The sequence below is a fragment of the Oncorhynchus mykiss genome, chromosome 16 (genome assembly GCF_057628025.1).
Source record: "Oncorhynchus mykiss isolate SJ-2025 chromosome 16, ASM5762802v1, whole genome shotgun sequence".
NCBI classification, from domain to species: Eukaryota; Metazoa; Chordata; class Actinopteri; order Salmoniformes; family Salmonidae; genus Oncorhynchus; species Oncorhynchus mykiss.
Window position 1 is genome coordinate 20,615,214 of NC_143037.1, and position 22,584 is coordinate 20,637,797.

Below are 22,584 nucleotides of genomic sequence, written 5' to 3' on the forward strand. Positions count from 1 at the left end.
TTCGTTAATAGACCCATAAGAACCGCTCTGAAAATAACAGCTAGTTTTCAGTTTTCCACTCCCCACTCAGTCCTAGCCAAATTGTTTATTGAGATATTGCTCTTTGCTAAGAAGTACATTTTTAAAACAATCACAGTGAGGTACTTAATTGTTAACCAGAAATGATTTGATATTGAGATAAAAATGGCTGCATTGGACCTTTTAACAGTTTTTTATGTGTTTTACAATAACATCGGTATTTAGTTTATAGCCCTTTCATCAGCCCTATGCCTTTTCTGGGTTAATGTGCTATGGATTCTTTAGCCTACGAGGCACAATTATCCTCCTCTTAGATAGAATTCACCTTTCATAAAGTTATTCGTTATGGCACACTCAGTATGCCTGTATCCTCTGTCAGTGACAATCATGCATGCTGAGGATTATGTCTGAGACCAATTGACAGCATTGGCAACTCTAAAAGTTTTCTAAAGCAGTCAGAAGACACCTTCCAAATTAAATAGACTACAGACTGAAGAAAAAAAGTATACAGAAATTAAATAAGTGAATGGAATTTCAAGATTAGTCAAAGCTTAGCAATTTCTTGATTCAGTCAATGAGCTAATTTGTGGCAGGTTTCTCTATCCAAAATGTGTCATTAACCAAAATATACTGTCGTCAGGCATCACCACACTGGGGGGGATTTAGAATCTGGCAACCATGTAGTAACGTGTGTCTAAATATTCTATCTGGCAACCAAGGTTTTAAGATGTGTTTATCAACAAATATCTAATGTCGCCTGAGAGCGACAGTCCAGCGTTTCTCAAGCATGTTCTTGCACAAACAGTTTGCCTTTGTCATCCGGTCTCATTTGCCACATAACTCATATGACACGTGTTATTATCAGCTTTGACATTACCATTGAGGACCACACGGCAGAAATTTCACCGAAGCATATACCAGCAAACAGTCACTGACTGTTTTCACTCTGCCTTTGTTTTCCATTTCTACGTCGAATGGGTTCTTCTATGGCTTACTCTGTAAAGCACTAAGATTTATAAAGACGAGTGTAACTTGCTTCATTGATGTTCATTCATCATAGTAACCAGGGGTGTCTGCTGTCAAATCACTTTCAGAGGATCAAAGCTGTATGGTAGGAGATATCATAAGAACAACAATCATCGCATTTCGTCTGCACCATTTGAAATGTTCTTCTTTTGTTTTCCCAAACAAGAAAGAAACAGAAATAAATGATTAACACTCCTTTTTGTATGTGTACATTCCTTTACAAAAGTATACAGTCCCTAAGAATGAGACACTGAGGTATAGACTGGGCTTTGACAGACTGAACCCAATGCCCGCTGGGACACGAAGGTCAGAGGTCAGGCGATGATGACATGTCCGTTGCCCTCCCTAGTTCCGTCTGTTAGAGTGAGAATAGACAGAGAGGCCTGTGTCGCTCGCTTTGCGTTCCCGCGCTGACTTACAGCATCAGGCAGTGGTTGTTCTTGGAGACGGTGACACAGGAGAAGGGTGCGGGTTGGTGGGGGTGTAAAGAGCACACGTCTCAGTTTGGACCTTAGAGCATGGGCTAGATGAGATGCTGGTGCTTTAGCAGGCTAGGGTATGGTACTGCTAGAGATTATGCTAACCTGCTGAAGCATTTAGGTTGGGTGGAAAATGAGAGTGACAATGGCTACTAGGGACATGAGCACCACAGTGGTGATGGTGGGGAAATAGGATATCACGGTTTCAGCATTGATTTATTTTCTTCTCTGTCTTTTCCACCTTCCTAGCTGCATGCCTTGTTACATGTAATACCTAATCCTGTGAATTCCTATTCTTATTCCACAGTGTAGATCTAGTGTTTAGGTGCATGTTGGGCAGTAGAACATTGGTGTCCTTCTGCCTCATGTCTTTAAAAGGGGCAGTGAGGAATACTGACAGAACACACATCTGTCCAGTAAGAAGCACCTCAAGGGTCATAAACCCACTCTGAACACAAAGGAGAGCTGACACTGCATGGTATTATTCATAATGGCTCTCTGACAGGTTCTGCCTGAAGCTGGGTTAAGCTTCAACACAAAAGACAAAAGGGATGCTCCACAATGAGAATATAAAGACAGCTACACATCTTTCACCTGCATATATTGCTACCAAATTCCCTCCCACAATAAAACAGAGACCATTCTATGATGATATGGGTACATTGGGAAAAATTATTCCTGCTCTGTACAGTTTTGAATTAAATAACTTCCTGTGTTTTGAATGGTGTTGCCGGGGAGGTTGGCTGAGCGGACAGGAAAAGGATATGGCGAAGGCGCTGGGTCTTGACATGTGACAGTGAGAGGGAAAATGTAATGGAGTGAGAGAGAGCTTCTTGGTGTCAGGGAGCGGGTGGAAGCTGCACCCCCAGCAGCTCGTAGGCAAAGATGTTCCAGAAGATGGCGAAGAGAAGGAAGGTGATGAAGGAGAAGAGGATGACCCACCAGGAGCACTGCTTCTGCAGGCTCTCCTCGTAGCTGCGCAGGATGAGCAGGCCCATGCTGATGCCCACCACCGCCCCCGCCAGGTGGGCCATGAAGCTGGGCTGGGGCCCCGAGGAGGGCAAGGGCGGGGAGAAGCGCAGCCACACGGCACGGCCCACCTCCGAACTCACTGCAATGGAAGAAGTCATCAATATGAGTGGAACTATGGGATTTGGCAGATAGAGTTTGGAGTAGAGTCCAAGACTAGGGCTTTGCTAAGGCTAAGGCTATGTTTAAAGAGATGGGCTGGCTAACGATACACTAGACTGAGGTATGGGGAAGTCCAACGCGGGACAGACAGGCGGGACATATTGCACACTGACGAAAGTCGTAGTGAATTGGGAAAAGTCACTGCCATACAGCATAAGTCATATCCTCTGAACGAAATACTACATATCCAATCTGCACTCACTCCTCCCCATTGCACTTGAAGCAATACCTCAACTCATTTTACAAGGCCCACTCAAGTTATAACACAAGCATTTCGCTATACCCACAATAACATCTGCAAAACACGTAAATGTGACCAATACAATTTGATTTGAAAATAGTGTAGATATTGAATGGCTATATGGATATAGTAGGAAACTTACTGCACACCAGTGCCAGAATCATGCGGAGGAGCTTGTATGGACACCGCATACCGGCCCAGTTCTGCAAAACAGAGAGACGAGCGGCAAGTCAAACACAAACAGTCAGCTCCAAAGACCTGTATATTTACAGCTTTCACAGTGAGTATCTCCACCATCTCTGCATTCTGTAGGGAACGTGTGTGAACCACAGCGATCAGACATCCACTTCCATACAAGTAGGATGAGGACACGCCTACTAGACAGAGACATGGTTATACACCTGGCTGGTCTCCAATCGGTGGATCCACCTTGCTGCCCGTTCTATTAATCAGGGTTAAGATAGCTTTACGGAGGGTGAGAACAGCCCAATAAAACACCCTGTGTTCCTCCTGGGATAATACAAAAGGTTTCTGCCTCAGAATAACATGTTTATTACCCAGGATGAAGGATTGCACCAATCTCGTCCCTCTTCATATCCTCTAGGTCCTAGGAGACCCGGGAGGAAGCAGTAGTGTTTTGCTCCCTTGCAGAGGAAGCCAGGCAGGCAAAGCCGAGCGCCACGCAAGATTAAAGATCCTGAAGAAAGTCAATAAAGTGCAGGCCTATACACACAACTCAGCCTATTCGTCTATGCGACGGCAGGGCCTCATGAAAGTGCAGTAATAGCACAAATAAATGACAAGTGTCAGAGTACGGGGGAGGTCAACCAAGCAGCATGAATAAGGGAAGGGAGAAGGGGGGCACTCACGTGATAGAGACGCTCACTTTCCCTTATTTTTTTCCTTGCTGAAGTTTGTTTTACATGCTCTCAATGGAGAGAAGTGTATCCTCCATTTTGCCTATCAATACTAAGCTCAGGGATTTAAATGAAGCTGTACCTCCATTGAGACAAGGGGATAATGGGGTGCTTTTGTACAGTATTCTAAAAACAGAGTACTTTTCTTTGGAATTTCTACATCTACATCAAGACGATGTTAGTGTAGCACATGGGGATGTGTGAAACCTTGCTTTTGAGGTGGCGCATTTGGCTAAGACGCTTGAGGAGGGCAGTCACAGGTCTTTAAGGCAGAGGTCACGTGTTCGTGCTCGTGCCAGGTATGGGCCGAATCGAGAGAAAGTGGTACATCTTTTACATTAGCTCCGAAAAGAAATGTCTGTTTTCAAAAGGTCTTCATTCTTATGAGCAAGTGCTAATCTCATTTCATCCTATTTATTTTCTTTAGCTTGTTGCTCAATAAAAATAAAACATCTACACTAGTGAAATCATAGCGTAAAAGCAGGTGAGCTGGTTCTACGCTTTTTGTACATTTTCTTGTGTTTTGTGGTGGAAAACTGAGCGGGTTGAGCATAAAACGTCAACCCTGTTACCATTGATGGACAGGCTAGAAATGTTTTAACAATAAAATAAAAATGTGTGAAGCTTGCATTCAATTGCCCCTCCCCGTTGAACACAACAGGCTTCCATTCCCCCTGTCACGAGGGGAGTTATGGATGATTTAAGATTAAGTTTTAAACCCTGTTACAGGCAACCCTGTTACTATATTTGGCACTTAATAGGCACTTACTATAGTCATTTCTTTATTTAACCTCGCGAGATGGGAAAACATGTTTTTTATTTTAAATAAATCTTCTTAGGGCTAGGCCCTTTTTTTCTCCATTTGCGCCTGAATGACGTGCCCGAAGTAAACTGCCTGTTGCTCAGGCCCTGAAGAACAGGATATGCATATAATTGGTACCGTTGGAAAGAAAACACTTTGATGTTTGTAGAAATGTTAAAATAATGTAGGAGAATATAACACAATAGATATAGTAGGAGAAAATCCAAAGAAAAACCAACCGGAATGTTTTGTTTTTGAGAGACCATCTTCTTAGAATGGCAAGTATAAGGTCATATTGAAAATTAGCTCCCTGGATGCAATTCCTATGGCTTCCACAGGGTGTCAGCAGTATATGTTCAAGGTTTCATGCTTGTAACTTCAAATACGAATAAGATATATTAGTTTTAGTACATGTGCACAGTCTTGGAAATTCGTGTTAGCGCGCGCCATGAAGACAGGACGCACCTGCTAAAATCGATTTCCTATTGAACATACTTCTTTCCGTAAGAAATATTATAGTTTGATTACATTTTAGGGTATCTGAGGAGTAAGTAGAAATGTATTTTGACTTGTTGAAACAAAGTTTAGGGGTAGATTTTCGGATTCCTTTCTCTGCATGTTGAACGAGTGGATTACTCAAATTGATGGTACCAACTAAACTGACTTTTTGAGATATAAAGAAGGATTTTATCTAACAAAACGACACTACATGTTATAGCTGGGACCCTTTGGATGACAAATCAGAGGAAGAGTTTCAAAAAGTAAGTGAATATTTAATCGCTATTTGTGAATTTATGAAACCTTCGCTGGTGGGAAAATATTTTGACGTGGGGTGCCGTCCTCAAACAATCACATGGCATGTTTTCGCTGTAATAGCTACTGTAAATCGGACAGTGCAGTTAGATTAACAAGGATTTAAGCTTTCAGCCGATTTAAGACACTTATATGTACCTAAATGTTAAATATTCATAATTGTTATGATTATTTATTTGAATTGCATGCCTTCCAGTTTCACCGGAAGTTGTCCCGCTTGCGGGACGCCTAGCCCTAAAAGGATTTTGTTAAGTTGAACAAGTGCTCTTTATGACAGAATGTTAAACATTTTTTCCCACTAGCTTACATTACTTAAAAGGCTACCCAATTGGTGGAACAACCCATTTACACTCCACAAACACACACACACACACACACACACACAAACACACACACACACACACACACACACACACACACACACACACACACACGCACACACACACACACACACACACACACACACACACGCACGCACGCACACACGCGCACAGACATTGGGGTGAATAAAATTGAACGTTTTTCTCACTTTAACCTTGGATGAGTATATGACACTTAAGTTTTCAATAAATTATAAGATCAACATACAGTACATAAAAGGTTAATGGGGTCTCTAGTTACCCGCGGGAGGACAAATTAAAGTGTTAATTCAACCAGGATAGGTGCAGATTTCTTGTTCAGTCTGAACTTTAATGTAGAGATGAAGAAGTATTTGGCCGATTTAACATAAATCATTTTGATGGCCTTGACAGCAGTGAGACAAAACCTCTGTTCAACCGTCTCATCCAAATAACTGACGATAAAAGCTTTTGGACAGATAGATGAGGTCTACTGGAGTAAAAACACTTCCGCCCCCTGAGACGCAGAGAAGAAAAAACAAACCCGGGGGCCAGGCATAATAAACAACAGACGCTTAGTTTTCTGGGAGTAGGGGTCAAAGTTTAAACTCTTTACTCTGGGGCTGCTGATGCATTTTGAGTTCGACTTTTGCTGGCATCTCTTTTGCTTGTAGTGAAGGCCTTCTCTACTAAGAGTGATTCATCAGATCTTACACAGCCCTGAGTCCTCTGACAGAATGTGCTGAGACATCGCACATCCAGACACACTGATGCTGACGCACGCACGCACACACACAGACAGTGTGATCGCACATTTTATGTTTTCTGTTGCGGAGACATTTGGCAGACCAGGCACCTAGGGAGTACTGAGGAACAGATTGACATAGCCTTTAATATTCCCATATGCATAGAGTTTGAAGAATAAATTACAAAGGTAAACAACGAATAACAGATCAAGGGAGGAATCAAAACAGCATTTCAAGTTAAGTCAATAGCCCAAATGCAGAGTTCCTTTCTGATAAGCTATGATCATGGGGGTTCTGGAATATTCGATGGCTCTTATCCAAAAAAGTGCTTGTTAGCCGGTTATAAAAAGTCCTTATCGCATCATATTGATAGGGACCCACTCTCTGTGTGTGCTCTCTGGCATGGAATCTTTGCTAAAGCGCATCGCTCCCATTGTACATCCCACTCACACCTGCAGAGCTTGATGAGGGCAAGCACAAGAGTCTATCTAAACACAAAACAGAAAACAGAAGGATGTTGTGTGGAGGAGAACTCTCTTAACGTGATTTCTCTGACATTTTGGTCTCCATTGATACTGTTATCAAGTGTGACAATGAAGGCGATGATGACGGCAGTTACCATGACGACGTTGGCCAGATGCGCCGAGCACAGAGCGTAGACACCCCCGGAGCCCCCCACCACTGGAGCACGCATGTCTGTGATGGACACAGTCAGGGAACCTGGGGAGAGAGAAATGGTGAGAGAGAAAGAGGGGGAGAGGAGAGAGAGAGAAAGAGAGACAGAAGGAGAGCAATTTTCAGAAATAGAGCGCAATGTTCAGAAAGAGAGTGAAAAATATAGAGGAAAATGTTGGGAGATGGAGGAAAAAGAGAGAGGTTAGGTTACTCATCATCACCATAGCAATTTCAGTCACCTTCCTCCCAGCATCCCCCTGAACCCAAAAGAACACATCCTTGTGTGTCTGTCGTCAGTTGACCTCGACTTGCCCTCTTTATATCTATACACCCGCATACTGTTTTTCTCTTCTGTGCTGATGTGCACATGGTTTACACTACAGCTGCCAGCACCACCACCAGGCTCATAAAACAGAACAGTCACGGTAAACAAAAAATACCATAGTCACAAATGTTATGTTATATACTGTACTTAGACACATTAAATTGGACAGCTACAAAGAATAATCTACACATACCACAAGGAGACCATAATAGGGTTTACCTATGACGTACTCTTGCTACGATACTATAATGTCCTCTTGATCCTATGTAGATTATACTGAAGCATTGGCTTCTGATACACTACATGATCAAAAGTATATGGACACCTGCTCGTCGAACATTTGGGCATTAATATGGATATGGTCCCCCCCCCTTTGCTGCCATAACAGCCTCCACTCTTCTGGGAAGGCTTTCCACTAGATGTTGGAACATTGCTTCGGGGACTTGCTTCCATTCAGCTACAAGAGCATTAGTGAGGTTGGCAGTGATGTTGGGCGATTATGCCTGGCTCGCAGTCGGTCTTACAATTCATCCCAAAGGTGTTCGATTAGGTCAGGGCTCTGTGCAGACAAACTATTTCTGCATGGACCTCGCTTTGTGCACGGGGGCATTGTCATGCTGAAACAGGAAAGTTTACACTAACTGTTACCACAAAGTTTAGCGTTAAGATGTTGTTTTTTTTGACAATATTTAATCCATTTTGAATTCAGGCTGTAACACAACAAAATGCGGAATAAGTCAAGGGGTATGAATACTTTCTGAAGGCACCGTACATGCTACACAGACCAGTCAGTTGGATGATTTAATCAATTCCATAAAAGATAATGATAATGGCGCTGGAAGGAAAAGCGGACATTTTACAGGCACTCAACCAATTGCTATTTGTGTGTTATTTTGTGCTGATTTTTCCTTTTATTGTACACAATGTTTCCGCCATCGTTTCCTATGACCAAAAAGGGCTTCTGGACATCAGAACAGCTGTCACTAACCCGATTTGGATGAGGACTTCTACTTCAATGAGTCGGAGGCAAAAGACCACTATCCCAGACCAGATCCAAATCCTCGACACTCAGAAAGGGAGGAGGGGGTGCTATAGAGGCCAGCGTGCGGGACATCTGATGAGACTGTGTCGGAGAGTGGATAAGCCGCGTCTACTCTTTGTTATTTTGGCGAACGTACAATCACTGGAGAATAAACTGGAAGAGCTCCGTTCGAGACTATCCTATCAACGTGATCTGAAGAACTGTAATATCCAATGTTTCTCCGAGTCGTGGCTGAACAAGGACATGGAAAATATAAATCTAGATGGTTTTTCTATACATAGGCAGAACAGAACAGCAGCTTTGTGTAAGCTCAGGTGAGGGTGTGTGCGTCTCTTTGTTAACAACAGCTGGTGCGCAAAATCTAATATTAAGGAAGTCTTAAGGTTCTGATTGCCTGAGTAAGAATACCTCATGATAAGTTGTAGACCATACTATTTACCAAGAGCTGTCTATTTATAACCACAAACCGATACTGGCACTAAGGCCGCACTCAACGAGCTGTATGTGCCATAAGTAAACAAGAAAATGCTCACCCAGAGACGACGCTCCTAGTGACCAATGATTTTAATGCAGTAAAACTGAAATCTGTGTTCTCATTTCTACAAGGATGTCACCTGTGCAACTAGAGGTGAAAAAAAACACTAGATCACCTTTACTCCACACACAGAGATGCATACAAAGCTCTCCCTCACCTTCCATTTGGCAAATCTGACCATAACTCTATCCTCCTGATTCCTGCATACAAGCAAAAACTCAAACAGGAAGTACCAGTATCAATACGGAAAAGGTCAGATGAAGCGCATACTTAGTTACACGACTCTTTCGCTAGCACAGACTGGAATTTGATTTAAGATTAATCTGATGGCTTCATCAGTCATCATCTTCATTAATAAGTGCATTGACGATATCTTCCCCACAGTGACCATACACATACAGTGCCTTGCGAAAGTATTCGGCCCCCTTGAACTTTGCGACCTTTTGCCACATTTCAGGCTTCAAACATAAAGACATAAAACTGTATTTTTTTGTGAAGAATCAACAACAAGTGGGACACAATCATGAAGTGGAACAACATTTATTGGATATTTCAAACTTTTTTAACAAATCAAAAACTGAAAAATTGGGCGTGCAAAATTATTCAGCCCCCTTAAGTTAATACTTTGTAGCACCACCTTTTGCTGCGATTACAGCTGTAAGTCGCTTGGGGTATGTCTCTATCAGTTTTGCACATCGAGAGACTGACATTTTTTCCCATTCCTCCTTGCAAAACAGCTCGAGCTCAGTGAGGTTGGATGGAGAGCATTTGTGAACAGCGGTTTTCAGTTCTTTCCACAGATTCTCGATTGGATTCAGGTCTGGACTTTGACTTGGCCATTCTAACACCTGGATATGTTTATTTTTGAACCATTCCATTGTAGATTTTGCTTTATGTTTTGGATCATTGTCTTGTTGGAAGACAAATCTCTGTCCCAGTCTCAGGTCTTTTGCAGACTCCATCAGGTTTTCTTCCAGAATGGTCCTGTATTTGGCTCCATCCATCTTCCCATCAATTTTAACCATCTTCCCTGTCCCTGCTGAAGAAAAGCAGGCCCAAACCATGATGCTGCCACCACCATGTTTGACAGTGGGGATGGTGTGTTCAGCTGTGTTGCTTTTACGCCAAACATAATGTTTTGCATTGTTGCCAAAAAGTTCAATTTTGGTTTCATCTGACCAGAGCACCTTCTTCCACATGTTTGGTGTGTCTCCCAGGTGGCTTGTGGCAAACTTTAAACAACATTTTTTATGGATATCTTTAAGAAATGGCTTTCTTCTTGCCACTCTTCCATAAAGGCCAGATTTGTGCAATATACGACTGATTGTTGTCCTATGGACAGAATCTCCCACCTCAGCTGTAGATCTCTGCAGTTCATCCAGAGTGATCACGGGCCTCTTGGCTGCATCTCTGATCAGTCTTCTCCTTGTATGAGCTGAAAGTTTAGAGGGACGGCCAGGTCTTGGTAATCCGGCTTTAAACTTCTTCACAACAGTATCTCGGACCTGCCTGGTGTGTTCCTTGTTCTTCATGATGCTCTCTGCGCTTTTAACGGACCTCTGAGACTATCACAGTGCAGGTGCATTTATACAGAGACTTGATTACACACAGGTGGATTGTATTTATCATCATTAGTCATTTAGGTCAACATTGGATCATTCAGAGATCCTCACTGAACTCCTGGAGAGAGTTTGCTGCACTGAAAGTAAAGGGGCTGAATAATTTTGCACGCCCAATTTTTCAGTTTTTGATTTGTTAAAAAAGTTTGAAATATCCAATAAATGTTGTTCCACTTCATGATTGTGTCCCACTTGTTGTTGATTCTTCACAAACAAATACAGTTTTATATCTTTATGTTTGAAGCCTGAAATGTGGCAAAAGGTCACAAAGTTCAAGGGGGCCGAATACTTTCGCAAGGCACTGTACATATCCCAACCAGAAGTCATGGATTACAGGCAACATCCGCACTGAGCTAAAAGCTAGAGCTGTCACTTTGAAGGAGTGGGACACTAATCCAGACGCTTATTAGAAATCCTACTCTGATGAACCATCAACCAGGCAAAGTGTCAATACAGGACCAAGATCGAAACCTACAAGTGTCTTCACTGACATTTTCAACCTCTCCCTGACCCAGCTTGTAAAATCAACATGTTACAAGCAGACCACCATAGTCCCTGTGCCCAAGAACGCCAAGGTAACCTGTCTATAGGACTTATGACCTGAAGCACTCACATCTGTAGCCATTGTTAGGTTTTAATTCTCAGAGTAAAAAACTCACCGGACACCATGAAAGCTCAACCACGTTTATTCTTCCATGAGGATCAATACGGCTGCACAGGACAAAAACATTTTCACACAGGCACTGGTATTTAACCCTTCCTCCTAGGCTGAGTCTCCTCCTACACATCGGTATAAACATTGTATATTTTACTGCTAGGCAGGACACGTAGTGATATGGGCCATAAACTGTTCTTCCTCCCTTAATATGACCTGACCTCGACCCCCCTTCATCACTAATCCATCAATACCTGCCACATGTGATCGCTTCTCTGCACTCAGTCTTTCAATCGGATCCCTGACATAATGTAAACGTTATACATTACCCTCTCTCCCTCAGTGACATGAATAAGTATATTTCCTATTCTCAGAACCCAACACCATGAAAAGATTTCAAAGGCTGGTCGTGGCTCACATCAACACCATCATCCCAGACACCCTGGACCCACTCCAATTCGCATACAGCCCCACAGATTATGCAATCTCTATTGCACTCCACACTACCCTTTTCCACTTGGACAAAAGGAACACCTACATGATCATTCTGTTCATTGACTACAGCTCAGAGTTCAACATCATAGTGTCCTCCAATCTCATCACTAAACTAAGGAATCTGAGATCAAACACTTCCCTCTACAACTGGATCCTGGACTACCTGACGGGCCGCCCCCAGGTTGTGAGAGTAGGCAACAACACATCCGCCACGCTGACTGGGGCCCCTCAGGTGTGCGTGCTTTGTCCCCTTCTGTACTCCCTGTTCACCCACGACTGTGTGGCTACGCACAACTCCAACAACATCATTAAGTTTGCTGACGACACAACTGTGGTGGGCCTGATCACCGACGACGATGAGACAGCCTACAGGGAGGAGGTCAGAGACCTGGAAGTGTGGTGCCAGGACAACAACCTCCCCCTCAACGTCAGCAAGACAAAGGAGCTGAGGGCTGAGCACGCCCCCATTCACAGGGCTGTAGTGGAGACGGTCGAGAGTTTCAAGTTCCTCTGTGTCCACATCACTAAGGACCTATCATGGCGCAAACACACCAACACAGTCATGAAGAGGGCACAACAGTGCCTCTTCCCCCTCATAAGGCTGAAAATATTTGCCATGGGCCCTCAGATCCTCAAAAAGTTCTACGCTAAGAGCATCTTGACTGGCTGCATTAACGCTTGGTATGGCAACTGCTTGGCATCTGACTACAAAGCGCTACAAAGGGTAGCGCGTACGGCCCAGTACATCAGGTGGTGTCAGAGGAAGGCCATTAAAAATGGTCAAAAGCTCCAGCCACCTAAGTCATAGACTGTTCTCTCTGCTACCGCACGGCAGGCGGTCCTGGAGCCTCAAAGTCTGGGACCAAAAGGCTCCTGAACAGCTTCTACCCCCAAGCTATAAGAATGCTGAACAGTTAATCACATGGCTACCCCTTTTTTTCCCCACTGGCATTCTTGCACTGGCTCTATGCACAATCACTGGACTCACACACACACATACTACAATGACACTCCAACACACACATACACATACGCATACACATACACACACACTCCATACACTCACACACACAAAACACACACACACACATGCATATTGACACCACACACACACACACACAGACACATTTTCACACATGCTGCTGCTACTCTATTTATTAGCTATCCTGATTGCCTAGTCACTTTTACCTCTACCTACATGTACATGTAACCTCAACTACCTCAACTACTTCGCACCCCTGAACATTAACTCGGTACCGGTACTCCTTATATATAGCCTCGTTATTTCGTTTTTATTGTTACAGTTAGTTTTTTTTTGCCTTATTTGCTACATTTTCTTACTTTTACTTTGCATTGTTGGGAAAGGGCTCATAAGTAATCATTTCACTGTAAAGTCTACACCCAATTGTACTCGGCGCATGTGACAAATACAATTTTATTCAAATTTTCTTTGGGACTATCTGGTCCTGTACATAAGAACAGTCTAGTTAGAAATCTGCATAGCTTGGCTATGGGCCAATTCCCCTGCTAGACTGTGAACGTAACCTGATTGGTTAAGTACAGTGCCTTGCGAAAGTATTCGGCCCCCTTGAACTGTGCAACCTTTTGCCACATTTCAGGCTTCAAACATAAAGATATAAAACTGTATTTTTTTGTGAAGAATCAACAACAAGTGGGACACAATCATGAAGTGGAACGACATTTATTGGATATTTCAAACTTTTTTTAACAAATCAAAAACTGAAAAATTGGGCGTGCAAAATTATTCAGCCCCTTTACTTTCAGTGCAGCAAACTCTCTCCAGCAGTTCAGTGAGGATCTCTGAATGATCCAATGTTGACCTAAATGACTAATGATGATAAATACAATCCACCTGTGTGTAATCAAGTCTCCGTATAAATGCACCTGCACTGTGATAGTCTCAGAGGTCCGTCAAAAGCGCAGAGAGCATCATGAAGAACAAGGAACACACCAGGCAGGTCCGAGATACTGTTGTGAAGAAGTTTAAAGCCGGATTTGGATACAAAAGGATTTCCCAAGCTTTAAACATCCCAAGGAGCACTGTGCAAGCGATAATATTGAAATTAAAGGAGTATCAGACCACTGCAAATCTACCAAGACCTGGCCGTCCCTCTAAAATGCCAGCTCATACAAGGAGAAGACTGATCAGAGATGCAGCCAAGAGGCCCATGATCACTCTGGATGAACTGCAGAGATCTACAGCTGAGGTGGGAGACTCTGTCCATAGGACAACAATCAGTCGTATATTGCACAAATCTGGCCTTTATGGAAGAGTGGCAAGAAGAAAGCCATTTCTTAAAGATATCCACAAAAAGTGTCATTTAAAGTTTGCCACAAGCCACCTGGGAGACACACCAAACATGTGGAAGAAGGTGCTCTGGTCAGATGAAACCAAAATTGAACTTTTTGGCAACAATGCAAAACGTTATGTTTGGCGTAAAAGCAACACAGCTCATAACCCTGAACACACCATCCCCACTGTCAAACATGGTGGTGGCAGCATCATGGTTTGGGCCTGCTTTTCTTCAGCAGGGACAGGGAAGATGGTTAAAATTGATGGGAAGATGGATGGAGCCAAATACAGGACCATTCTGGAAGAAAACCTGATGGAGTCTGCAAAAGACCTGAGACTGGGACGGAGATTTGTCTTCCAACAAGACAATGATCCAAAACATAAAGCAAAATCTACAATGGAATGGTTCAAAAATAAACATATCCAGGTGTTAGAATGGCCAAGTCAAAGTCCAGACCTGAATCCAATCGAGAATCTGTGGAAAGAACTGAAAACTGCTGTTCACAAATGCTCTCCATCCAACCTCACTGAGCTCGAGCTGTTTTGCAGGGAAGAATGGGAAAAAATGTCAGTCTCTCGATGTGCAAAACTGATAGAGACATACCCCAAGCGACTTACAGCTGTAATCGCAGCAAAAGGTGGCGCTACAAAGTATTAACTTAAGGGGGCTGAATAATTTTGCACGCCCAATTTTTCAGTTTTTGATTTGTTAAAAAAGTTTGAAATATCCAATAAATGTCGTTCCACTTCATGATTGTGTCCCACTTGTTGTTGATTCTTCACAAAAAAATACAGTTTTAAATCTTTATGTTTGAAGCATGAAATGTGGCAAAAGGTCGCAAAGTTCAAGGGGGCCGAATACTTTCGCAAGGCACTGTAAAGGCGTTTCAGACACCGGCAAAGTACATGATGGGGTCAAAAAGCTAGAGAGTGGAAAAAATGTAGACGTGAGGTATCTCTTCGGGTATCACTATATTTTTTATATATATATATATATACATATATTTTTTTTTACCCCTTTTTCTCCCCAATTTCATGGTATCCAATTGTTTTAGTAGCTACTATCTTGTCTCATCGCTACAACTCTCGTACGGGCTCGGGAGAGACGAAGGTTGAAAGTCATGCGTCCTCCGATACATAACCCAACCAAGCTGCACTGCTTCTTAACACAGCGCGCATCCAACCCGGAAGCCAGCCGCACCAATGTGTCGGAGGCTACACCGTGCACCTGGCAACCTTGGCTAGCGCGCACTGCGCCCGGCCCGCCACAGGAGTCGCTGGTGCGCGATGAGACAAGGCCATCCCTACCGGCCAAGCCCTCCCTAACCCGGACGACACTAGGCCAATTGTGCATTGCCCCACGGACCTCCCGGTCGCGGCCGGTTCCGAAAGAGCCTGGGCACGAACCCAGAGTCTCTGATGGCACAGCTGGCGCTGCAGTACAGCGCCCTTAACCACTGCGCCACCCGGGAGGTGGGGTATCACTATATTTATACGTAATTATATGGGTAGCAGGTACTGTCTAGTTGTGTAGGCGCACATTGTCATAGCATTTACAGCAAAAAAATTGATAAAACCTCTCCCCATCAAATTATTGTCTCGAATTTCAAAGTAAAACTTGGTTTTGTGGTAAATGTGTTCTTTAAACCGTGCAATCTATACAGATATCGCAATCATACTACAACATGTCACAGCGTGTCCTCACTGTTGTTCTACTGTACCCGCCAAAGTGAAGTAAGACAGAATTTTAAGCAGTTAATCACAGTGGCAGTTGTTCACAAGGACACCGTCAGCCTTCACTAATTATGGAAATGAGCAGAAATGAAAAAGGGTGGATGAAATAAAATTGTGTGGGCATTCATCTATAATGCCTATTCCATTCATATTCTGTGTGCGTGTGTGTGTGTGTGCCTGTGTGTGTGTGTGCCTGTGTGTGTGTGTGCGTGTGCCTGTGCCTGTGTGTGTGTGGCTCCTTAAAGAGTGCCCTGTCAGCCTGTGGTGGCGGTGGTGATCATCATCAGATGACAGATGGAAATCGGAGTGCGTTCCCTGAGTCCTTCATCCCCCCCCCGACACTCACGGTTCTATTTTACATGGATTTCTGGAGGATTCGACTCTTGATGAAGTGAGTGCAGCAGCAGAAGACTTGTAAAGATCCATATTGCCCCATTTTTTTTTTGTGGTTCCAAGAAATTGCAATTACATACCGAGTGCTCTCTGATCTCTTCAAAGTCGCGGGGGAAAAAATGGAATTGGAGCAACATTCACACAGGCTACTCTCAGATGTGTTCCTCGATTCCTCAAAAAACATGAATTCAATATGGTTCAATTATTACTTCAATACAGCATTTATTTTCCAGTTAAGACTAACTGTAAGTGAAGCTTTCCTGTACATTTGAACTGCAAAGGTGAATTCACAGTACACATGCAAGAGTAACTCATGATACTCATACTAGCAATGCGTTTCCTTCAGAACACAGCACAGAGATGTAATGTAGTTGGCAGGCTGTCATAACAACACTGCACTGTTTTAGCACTAGTGCGGCGAGCTGCCACATCGCTACGGCGACATCCTCTTAAGCAGCCAGCGGCCCAGGGCCACATGACACTAGTCGCTGGCGGGACGCCGCATCTGTAGTAAAGTGGGGGGGGGGGGGGGGGGAGCAGGGAGGGAGGGGGCCCAAAGACCCCGAGCCTGAAAGGGAAGCGAAGGAGTCCGTGGGGAGGACAGAAGTCTTTCACACAGCTCCCTCTTCCTGCTAGCACAGCGCTGGTTAAAGGGCTTTGGATGTGAATATTAACCAGGGCCTGTCATCTGGGCTCTCCTGTTCACAGGGAGTTGGAGATTTAGGGATATCTCACTCATCGGGAGCCCAGACGTGAGGTCTCAGATTATTTCTGTGTGTTGTTGGCAGTTTACAGTTCATGCGCAGATGCATTTACTGTGCTGATTTTCTAAGCATCATCAAGTTCACCCCCCGGTCTTTGTGTGTGTGTGTGTGTGTGTGTGTGTGTGTGTGTGTGTGTGTGTGTGTGTGTGTGTGTGTGTGTGTGTATATACAGTATGTGCGCACAATATGTTTACAGTATGACTCATCTTGTAATGCATAGAATGCATTTTAACACTATATACACTATACATTTACAGTGACTGTGACGATGATCCTCTTTTGTGGGCGAACTCGACTGACTCTGGTTTTGCCTGTCAAACTAAACCAAGCAGATTGGCAGTGACATTAGTAGATGATGCCCTTAAGCAATGGCTAACCATGACCAAGGGACAACTGATCCAAGACCAGAGCTGAGTGCCTAAGGGAGTCACTCCAGTGGCTCAACTGGCAGCTACAGAACAGAAAATTATGCAATAACTTAAGAATCCTTCAACAACAAAAAAAAAAGCGAATCTGGCTGCCTATACACCCACCTCCGTGCTTTCGGAGCAAACACGCTTAGTGTTTTCAAAAGGATAGGTTTTGTAGAGTATTTTAACAGCACAGCAGGGTTAAACAGTTGTAGGTGGAACAGGTTAAAGTATGGTTGTAGCGTTACACATTTTCGGTGATTTTGGACAGATAAGAGCTTAACCAAAACACGTGGGATTTGTCAACCTATTTTATTATATGACCCAAACTATATGGAGCACTAAGGACACCAATTGACTAATTGGCCCAGAGCATTAACATGCATTGAGCAGCATTTCCTGATTGGCCAGTCAATCAGTGAATCAGAAAGGGACGCTGCAAGGACAATGAGTGGTGATTTATTCATGTGATTCACACACTCCATGATTCACATTCTCTTGTTCCTTTTAATCCTTCACTGTGAAAGGAAGGATATAAAACATTTTGTCAGTTAACTCATCATCGCCAGAGCTCTCGATTCACGGAAAGGCGATGACTGTGTCTGATATCTGATCCCACATAGTTTGCTATTACCCAGACTAAACTGCATACACGGACAGCTGGTTTTTCTAAAAAATGTAATCATCATTGATGTGTGTCTATAATCAATACCGAACAGTTGAAATGTACTGCACTCCACTTTGCCTCAGCCTTAAACCCAAACTCAGGTGCTTGAGAATTCTTCCTTTCAAAGCTCTTTTCAATAGAAGCTATTTCTATCCTCTGAGAGGATTGTTTAGTCGAAGTTCCGGTTGCTCAGTTTGTACACGCTCGCCTCAGACAGACACATCTGCTATGTATTAAATCTCCCGGCCCTGCAAGTGAGATGTGCTGCAGTCAGCACTCTCCCACTCGAAAGGCTGCCTCGCCTGGCTAATAAACTGAGGAAATGCCTGATCAGATTTATTTACCAAGCAGAAATGGAGGGAGAGAAAGAGAAAGGGGGTGAGAGAGAAAGTGGATGAGAGAGAGAGAGTGAGAGAGAGCAGAGAGAGTGCTTTCTCGAGGGGTGGGGGTTTACCTGGACTAGGAGTAACCACTGTGAAACTGGCATCCTTTAACGAGACAGAGATTAATTAGTGTGCTGTTTGCAGTGCTGCAGAGAACAAGGTTGAGAGAAGAGGCACCCACGGTAAACCTGGCTCGGAAATTGTAATCAGCAACCTTGACAATCTAAAATCAACACAAGTTTACTGCAATGGGGAAGGAGTAATCACAAGTGGTGCACATGACAGGACTGCCACTGAGCTTAGGTCAGAAGGTCAACACATTGTTCTGTTACACTGGGATAAGCACACATGGATCATCTTTGCAAGGAAACAAACACAGCCTTTATCTTAAACCTAACCTTAGCCTTGAACCTTATACAGCACAGATCTATAAAGTGGTGCACTTTTGTTCCTTGGTCAAATAGATTTCTGATGGGGTGGTATCTGCAGTCATTACACAAGAAGAGCCACACGCAACAGGATGAGGCCATACGGGAACTCTACTGCCTGGTCTTGATAATGAGTGGCGGACAGGAGTGGGCAAGAGGAGGGTGGATGGGGTGGCATAACTGTCAATCTGGGAAAGTTTGTTTAAAATATGGAGGTATACCTGGGATAGAGATAAACGCTCCCTCTCCCCGCCAGCCCTTCTCTGGTCCTTCGTGGGCACGGAAAGACAAGGGGAATATCCTCATCCTCCTCTCTGTGGCTTTTCTCTAAGGGGAGCCAAACAATCTACAATCAGTCCCCATCCAGTCTGTCACCACAATCCATCTCCCTGGCTTGGTGTAGAGTCAGAGGATAGGGGAAGAGATTGAAATCGACGAATGACCTTAACGGAAAGAGGAGACTGAGGCCTTTTACTCATCATCCCCAGTTCACACATACCAGGTCACCAAGGGAGTGAGTCCTTTCAAAACACACCTGGACATCCAGTCACAACCAACCACCAGAGTCCCCATATCCAGTTCCAAGTGTGTTTTCTGTCATGCTGTATACACATGATGCACATGGAGTACACATTGCAACAAAATGCTTACTTGCAGGTTCACCACTAGACAATACAACAACAATAGGGAAGCAAGTAAGTGTCTAAAGAATAATAACAATACAAACTCAATTAATAAAAATAGGATCAAATGTAGCTCAAATATAACACAAGAAGGAGCTCAGACGAAGTAGGATATTTACACATGCCGGGGAGTTGTGAAATATATTGCGCAGTAATAATAAATAGTCATTGTGTAGTAATAATAAATAGTCATTGTGTAGTAATAATAAATAGTCATTGTGTAGTAATAATGAATAGTCATTGTGTAGTAATAATGAATAGTCATTGTAATAATAATAAATAGTCATTGTGTAGTAATAATAAATAGTCATTGCGCAGTAATAATAAATAGTCATTGTGTAGTAATAATAAATAGTCATTGTGTAGTAATAATAAATAGTCATTGTGTAGTAATAATGAATAGTCATTGTGTAGTAATAATGAATAGTCATTGTAATAATAATAAATAGTCATTGTGTAGTAATAATAAATAGTCATTGTGTAGTAATAATAAATAGTCATTGTGTAGTAATAATGAATAGTCATTGTGTAGTAATAATGAATAGTCATTGTAATAATAATAAATAGTCATTGTGTAGTAATAATAAATAGTCATTGCGCAGTAATAATAAATAGTCATTGCGTAGTAATAATAAATAGTAATTGTGTAGTAATAATAAATAGTCATTGTGTAGTAATAATGAATAGTCATTGTGTAGTAATAATGAATAGTCATTGTGTAGTAATAATAAATAGTCATTGTGTAGTAATAATAAATAGTCATTGTGTAGTAATAATAAATAGTCATTGTGTAGTAATAATAAATAGTCATTGTGTAGTAATAATAAATAGTCATTGTGTAGTAATAATAAATAGTCATTGTGTAGTAATAATAAATAGTCATTGTGTAGTAATAATAAATAGTCATTGTGTAGTAATAATAAATAGTCATTGTGTAGTAATAATAAATAGTCATTGTGTAGTAATAATAAATAGTAATTGTGTAGTAATAATATATAGTCATTGTGTAGTAATAATAAATAGTCATTGTGTAGTAATAATAAATAGTCATTGTGTAGTAATAATATATAGTCATTGGGCAGTAATAATAAATAGTCATTGTGTAGTAATAATAAATAGTCATTGTAATAATAATAAATAGTCATTGTGTAGTAATAATAAATAGTAATTGTAATAATAATACATAGTCATTGTGTAGTAATAATAAATAGTCATTGTGTAGTAATAATAAATAGTCATTGTGTAGTAATAATAAATAGTCATTGTAATAATAATAAATAGTCATTGTGTAGTAATAATAAATAGTCATTGTGTAGTAATAATAAATAGTCATTGTGTAGTAATAATAAATAGTCATTGTGTAGTAATAATAAATAGTCATTGTGTAGTAATAATAAATAGTCATTGTGTAGTAATAATAAATAGTCATTGGGCAGTAATAATACATAGTCATTGTGTAGTAATAATAAATAGTCATTGTGTAGTAATAATAAATAGTAATTGTGTAGTAATAATAAATAGTCATTGTGTAGTAATAATAAATAGTCATTGTGTAGTAATAATAAATAGTCATTGTGTAGTAATAATAAATAGTCATTGTGTAGTAATAATAAATAGGAGTCCAGTAGAAGCAGTCATGGAGTCGATGTGTGGGGTGGATGTGTGTGAGCGGGAGTGTATCTGCGTGTGGTTTTGAGCTTGTGTGAGCGTGTGTGTCAGTGAGTGCATGTTTGGTCATATTAGCCAGACAGAGACAACATTTAAGCTCGATATACAAACAACACAACAGCCCAGTCTAAACACGGAGTTCCACATAATCAGAGGGTTCCTTAAACGCTACTCTATAAAAACCAAAACAGCAATAACAACATGAGTGCGATGCGAGAGCAGCGCTTCAAATCATCCCACAGAGAGATATAAAATGCAGAACATTTGCGCTGTGCTAAAACACCCGGTCCAAAGACACCTTGCCCTTGGTCTCCTCGGAGATTGGGTTAATTCTATCACAGGCAGCGTTCTACCCGGTCCAAATTTGTCAGGCTGGGAAAAATATGATAATATTTATGTTTCCCGGAAGCACAGGGGGCATCGAGTTAAATCAATGGTCTCCAGCAGTCACATCATCAGAGCTGCTGAGAGAAGAGACCATTCAACACAACACCGGTTGCCAGAGGCCAGATATAATCACATCTCACCTCTGGGTGTGGTGTGCACGTGTGTTTGTGTGTTTCTGAGAGATTGAGAGAGATAGAAAGAGGGGCGGGTGGGGGGCATAAGCAAATGAGAGTGTAAGTGTGGTGTATACTATGGCGTTTGCTTGTACCGTTTGTGTCTCTGGGTGTGTGTGAATGCCTGTGCTGATAAGTATGAGTGGCTACTGGTATGTGTTTGAAAACACTGTTTAAAAAAATGGTTCCAAAAAGGTTATTTGGTTGTCCCCATGGGAGAAGGGTTCTACCTGGAACCAAAAAGGGTTCTTCAAAGGGTTCTCCTACGGGGACAGCCGAAGAATCCTTTTAGGTTATAGATAGCTCCTTTTTTCCTGAGAGTGTAGATTCTGGTCACAACCAATGTCGTTCTCAGTCACGGCTACCTTTCAGCAAACAGACAACAAATGACCTTGGGAGAAAATGATTCCAATTTTTAAAAAAGATTGCCAAGAAAACATCCATGAAATACAGTCCTGTGCTTTGCTCAAGGTTATGGAGCCACTGTTCAGTGTCCAATGGAAACAAACAGAATGTAACTGGACTAGACTGAACAACCCACAGAAACAGAATATAAAGTCATTATTTGGGACAACCACAACACTTCAGAAACAATTCTGGCACAAAATGGCCACCGTGCATCACCCAGGAGGGTGTTGCTGCATTACAACCAAGCATGAGATG

At 42.3% G+C, this 22,584-nt stretch overlaps 1 protein-coding gene across 1 annotated transcript in view; it reads right to left on the reverse strand.

The window, feature by feature from the left end:
* Window positions 1–1,191: 1,191 nt before the first annotated feature.
* rhbdl1 (rhomboid, veinlet-like 1 (Drosophila)) overlaps window positions 1,192–22,584 on the reverse strand; it is a 50,315-nt gene continuing 28,922 nt past the window's right edge. Inside the window, exons 6-8 of the mRNA XM_021565172.3 lie at window positions 7,191–7,291; window positions 3,098–3,158; window positions 1,192–2,634 (exon numbers count right to left, since the gene is read on the reverse strand). Of these exons, the coding sequence (XP_021420847.1) occupies window positions 2,363–2,634; window positions 3,098–3,158; window positions 7,191–7,291 (434 nt within the window). The 3' untranslated portion in view covers window positions 1,192–2,362. The remainder of the gene's footprint in view (window positions 2,635–3,097; window positions 3,159–7,190; window positions 7,292–22,584) is intronic.